The 3,492-nt window shown below is 39.1% G+C and overlaps 1 protein-coding gene across 1 annotated transcript in view; it reads right to left on the reverse strand.

Annotated features, from left to right (window-relative positions):
- The window catches only part of LOC109951466 (collagen alpha-1(XXVIII) chain-like), a 59,997-nt gene that overhangs the window by 31,117 nt on the left and 25,388 nt on the right, over positions 1-3,492 (reverse strand). Inside the window, exons 13-15 of the mRNA XM_020585984.1 lie at positions 2,854-2,922; positions 2,678-2,746; positions 2,051-2,119 (exon numbers count right to left, since the gene is read on the reverse strand). Coding sequence (XP_020441640.1) covers positions 2,051-2,119; positions 2,678-2,746; positions 2,854-2,922 — 207 coding nt within the window. The remainder of the gene's footprint in view (positions 1-2,050; positions 2,120-2,677; positions 2,747-2,853; positions 2,923-3,492) is intronic.

Genomic DNA, 3,492 nt, shown 5'->3' on the forward strand with positions numbered 1-3,492 from the left:
TATATGCTTGTAGTAGCACATCCATTTCTGTCGGGAAAAACGCAGACCTATTTTGGCTTGGTCCTGTTGCCATGGTGACTCGTAATTTCTTCACTCCATTGTTCAGGGCTTTTTATAGTCGCGTGGCACGCGCCTAACTCTGAGTCAGACAACTCAGAGTTGATTAAACCAACTCTTTTCAGCTGTTCTGAAACCGAAAACTCAGAGTTTTCCAACTCTGAGTAAGTCAACTCAGAGTTCAGGTTTGAACTCTGAGTTTGTTAAACCGCCGTCTTGAAATAGGCCCCAGGTGTGTCTTTGGCAACACGACAAACTTGCTAACGTATTTGAAAGGGCACCATGTGAACGTCAATTTCACTGCTGCAAGAACAAGTGTAGTACAAAGACTACTTCTTTCATCATTAAAACAGCCTTTCCCTGGTTATTGGAGCACTTAGTAGTAGTAGTTTGCACCAGTATACTATTCTTTATTCATATTTATTTATCTATATTTTATTTGTTGAATTTAAAATTTAATTTAAAAATTATAAAATGTTGATGTTTACAAAACTTCATAATAAACAACAAGCAATTTAATGTTTTTATGACTTAAAAACCAAGGCACGTACAGAACCATAATTTTTGTGTGTGGGAATGCAGTGTTTTAGTGTTCTTTATCACATATTGGCTTTTGATAGCAGTTACCAAAAAATGTGTCTTGATAGTATTTACATAGACCAACGGCCCAAATGTTGACTGTAGGCCTGAGAAAAACATTGTGATCCTATAGATACAGAGAGGCTCACACATTTTCATAGCCTTTATTTTAGCCTTTTTTGTAGGTGACTGCCATTAAAATACCATATTCCTGAAATCCCTGGTCACGGAATTTGGTGCAACACTGGCTTTCTTCTAGCCTTACTGCACTGATCCACTGATCAAATCATTAAAGCAAAACTAACATACAAGTTCAGATTCAGCAGCTGTACAAATGTGAGACAAAGTAGTATTTTCTCCTGCAGGAAGACAGGTGGTGTCAAATGTAATTGAGCACACATGTAAATGAATATTAACTGTAATAAACAACCCACCACAGTTTTAAGTAGCTTTGATTGAGACATGTTGTGTCAGGGCTGATGACAGATTTGAATTGTGTTAGATGACCAAGAAATTTATGGGATAAACAGAATAACAAGTGTTCACACTGTCTGTCCCTTTTTTGAGTGTTTTTTCTGTTGCGACTGGCTTTGGCATTACTCCATAACTGTCTGTTTCTACAGACATAGCCTGTGCTGCAATCCTTTTTTTGTACTATAACACTGCTCAAATAATAATAATAATAATAATAATAATTTCCTCACATATAATTTATTCATTTAACTGTTTAATTCTTTTAAAAAATTTACCTCCCTACTTGATGCTATATTTGCTATTTCAGAACCTCTTCCATACTAAAAGCTATGACATTTTGGATGGGAAACACCAAATTCTTTTTTTTTATGTAAAAAAAATAAATAAATAAAAATCACCAATTTAAGACTATTTATTCTAAAAACAAACAGTAAATCAGTCTTTGATATAGCCATGTAATTTCTGAACCTCACTTTGTCTAGATCATGTGCACCTGAGTGTGTGTCTGTGTGTGTACTGTACATCTTGAGGAGGCCCAGACTCATTGTTTCCTCTCAGTGAGTCACTCATTGTGTCATGTCTGGAGGTGTCCTGGCTCTTTTCCCACATTGTGTCTGCATCTTCTCCTCTGCCCCAACATGTTCATACATATGTCCTCTGGTGGGGATGATCAATTAACTGGATCATAGCATGAGGTAATGAGAGCCACACGGCGCTAGGGTGTGCGACTTTATGGAACTGCTGTGCTATGTTATCATCTCTTCTAACTGTACACACTGTCAGGTTTCTGTCATTACTCCCTGGGATCTGTAGCCCAGTTGGGCAGGTCAGTGGGTAGGTGTGTGAAGATTAATGTATAAAAATTAGGTCAAAAGGGTTCAAAGCTTTTAAATGTAACCGCCATTAATTTGAGGCATAAAAGAGAAGAATATTAACTCACCTTTGGTCCAGGGAGACCTTCTCCAATCAGTCCTCTTTCTCCTTGGACTCCCTGTGGCCCTTGAGGCCCCTAAGTAAAACAAAATGATGTATATGACCACAAGAAGTATATAAAGCGTATTAAATAACTGCAGAACTCTAACAAGCTGTGGATTTCTCCACATGGGACTTTATTAAAGGCTATAAAAGTCTTTTCTCAATCAGCCTTTTACTGCTTTTTGCCAGAGGTAGAATGGTTTTTGTTATTTCATTTGAGAACTTTCTGTATTTGTATTTTTATCCTTGCTTAGCTTACAGGTTTGAGGTAGGCAGGTTTAATACATAGATTTAAATCTGTAACTCTGGGCTCTTTGCCTTTTGGTGGTGTATCCTATCACACAGCAGCTTTTAGGCCTTTTTCAGTTTTTTGTAAAAAGACCAACTTTTCAAAGAGGTGCCTTTATCTTTATGTAATACAATGTCAAGATAGCAAGATAAATGGTGCCCCTGCCTCTCCCATGTGGGCATGGCCTAAATGCACTCTGTCACTGTGCTGCTTCCAAATGGATCATCACCTCGTGACAATGCTGGCTTTTTGCTTGGGACATGTAGCATTAACCACAGTTCTGTGTGCTGGTTTCTTACTCACTGGTGGTCCTGACTCGCCAAGTCCTGGAGGACCAGGAGGCCCTGGTTGCCCCTGGAACCCGATATCACCCTACGGAGTACAAACGAGCAAAAGAATGTGCAAAGATGATGAGGTACAAGTAGATTATTACATTTTTATGACTTTATTTTCCTAAACAACAGTGTGGCAGGCTTCACCTTGGGTCCTGGAAGGCCAATCCCTGTTTCCCCTGGGATTCCAGGTGGCCCAGGAAGCCCCCTTTCCCCCTATAAGAAAGACAAGGATAGATATGGAGACGTCTTTACTGCTCCTCTTGTCTGTTCTACTATTTTTCACATCTTCTACATTTTCAAGTCTTTGAACAAATTCTACAACTATTAAAATGCCTCCAAGAGGGAAAAGAGCTAATAAATCAGAAGCGAACGAGGATGTTGAAGCAGAAGAGGATTATATTTCAGCGGCGTAAGTAACAGAGATGTTGAGTCTAGCAGAAACAGATGTACATCGCACTGATGCACCAACAGCAGGAAAACTTCAAAGGCTTCGTGCAACTAATTATGGAGACAAACAACAAGAGACTCGACAACATGACCAGAGCAATACAGGAGATAAAAACGAGTTTGCAGTTTACCCAGCGAGAGGTGGATGTGATTAAAGCAGCCATGGGTGAACAGAAAATACAAACCAAGGAAACAAGGGATGATGTCTACAAAACTTGTGAGAGTCTAATAGCCATAACGAATAAAATGGAGTATTTGGAAGTAAGCGAAAAAACCTGATCTTTGAGGGAATCAAGGAGTCAGCTGGAGAAAGCTGGACGGAAGCGGAATGTAAGG

This window comes from Monopterus albus, unplaced genomic scaffold, assembly GCF_001952655.1.
Source record: "Monopterus albus unplaced genomic scaffold, M_albus_1.0 scaffold391.1, whole genome shotgun sequence".
NCBI classification, from domain to species: domain Eukaryota; kingdom Metazoa; phylum Chordata; class Actinopteri; order Synbranchiformes; family Synbranchidae; genus Monopterus; species Monopterus albus.